Source organism: Galeopterus variegatus, unplaced genomic scaffold, assembly GCF_000696425.1.
Source record: "Galeopterus variegatus unplaced genomic scaffold, G_variegatus-3.0.2 Scaffold3796, whole genome shotgun sequence".
Classification (NCBI taxonomy): Eukaryota; Metazoa; Chordata; class Mammalia; order Dermoptera; family Cynocephalidae; genus Galeopterus; species Galeopterus variegatus.
Genome location: NW_007729907.1, coordinates 195,396 through 196,476, shown reverse-complemented (window position 1 = coordinate 196,476; position 1,081 = coordinate 195,396). Strand labels below are relative to the sequence as shown.

The 1,081-nt window shown below is 56.2% G+C and overlaps 1 protein-coding gene across 1 annotated transcript in view; it reads right to left on the bottom strand.

Annotated features, from left to right (window-relative positions):
- The window catches only part of APOE (apolipoprotein E), a 2,330-nt gene extending 1,255 nt beyond the window's left edge, over positions 1–1,075 (bottom strand). The window contains exons 1-3 of the mRNA XM_008586008.1: positions 1,025–1,075; positions 345–534; positions 94–106 (exon numbers count right to left, since the gene is read on the bottom strand). Of these exons, the coding sequence (XP_008584230.1) occupies positions 94–106; positions 345–534; positions 1,025–1,067 (246 nt within the window). The 5' untranslated portion in view covers positions 1,068–1,075. The remainder of the gene's footprint in view (positions 1–93; positions 107–344; positions 535–1,024) is intronic.
- Between the last annotated feature and the right edge of the window lie 6 nt (positions 1,076–1,081).

The following is a 1,081-nucleotide window of genomic DNA, read 5'->3' as shown; positions in this document are numbered from 1 at the left end:
AGGGGGAGGGAGAGGATGGGGGGGGAGGGAGGAAGGTGGGGACGGAGGCCCAGAAGAGGGAGAGATGGAAGGGAGTAGAGGTCCAGAGGACACAGAGACTAAGGACCTAGGGAAGGACAGTGAGGGAAGGACAGAGAGAGAGCCAGGAAGAATGTGAGAGTCTGAGACAGAAGGATGGAGAGAGAGATGGAGTTAGAAACGGAAAGAGGAAGCAAGAAAGGAAGAGACCCAGACCCGCATGAGATAGTGATGGGGACAGAAAGTAGCCCGGATTCATGGAGGTTAAGAGGGTCCAGAGGCAGCCGCCCACCAGGAGTGTTGAGGGCCAGGGTGGGGGCACTCACGTCAGTTCCTGGGTGACCTGGGAGCTGAGTAGCTCCTCCTGCACCTGTTCAGACAGCGTCTGCACCCAGCGCAGGTAATCCCAGAGGCGGCCCAGCGCCAGCTCCCAGGGCTGGCTGGCTAACTGGCCCACCTGCCACCTGGCCTGCTCTGGCTCTGGCTCCAACTCTGCCTCCGCTTTGGCCCGGCATCCTGTGCAGAGCAAGTTAAAGGCCACATCAGGGTCCTTCTGCTCCGTCCAGGCACATAGTACCTGGTACAGAGTAGGTGCTCCTCAGATGCTCCTGGGCTTCTTTGGTGCCACGGTGGGCAGAGAGGGAATGGAGTCTGTTTAATCACTTGACAAGCATTTATTGAGTGTCTTCGTGTGCCCCACGGAGGGCTATGCTGGGGCGATGGAGAGTAAAAATGATCACAGCTGACACTTGTCTAGTACTCACTAACTACCTGACAACAATGCATTGGAAACTGTTATTAACTCCCATTTTAAGGATGGGGAAAACCAAGGCCCAGAGAGAGTAAACAGATGCCCAGAGACAGTGAATGTCAGCAAGACCTCAGACCTGGGTGTCCCCCTCAAGGTGTAGATAGACCAGCAGAAGATGGGACCTAGGGCCTGAATGAAGCCAAGAGGAGGCGGTGAGGATGAGAGGGGGAGGAGCAGGAAGCCTGAGCAAGGTACCTGCCAGGAATATGACCACCAATACAGCCCAGAGAACCTTCATCTTCCCGCCTGTGA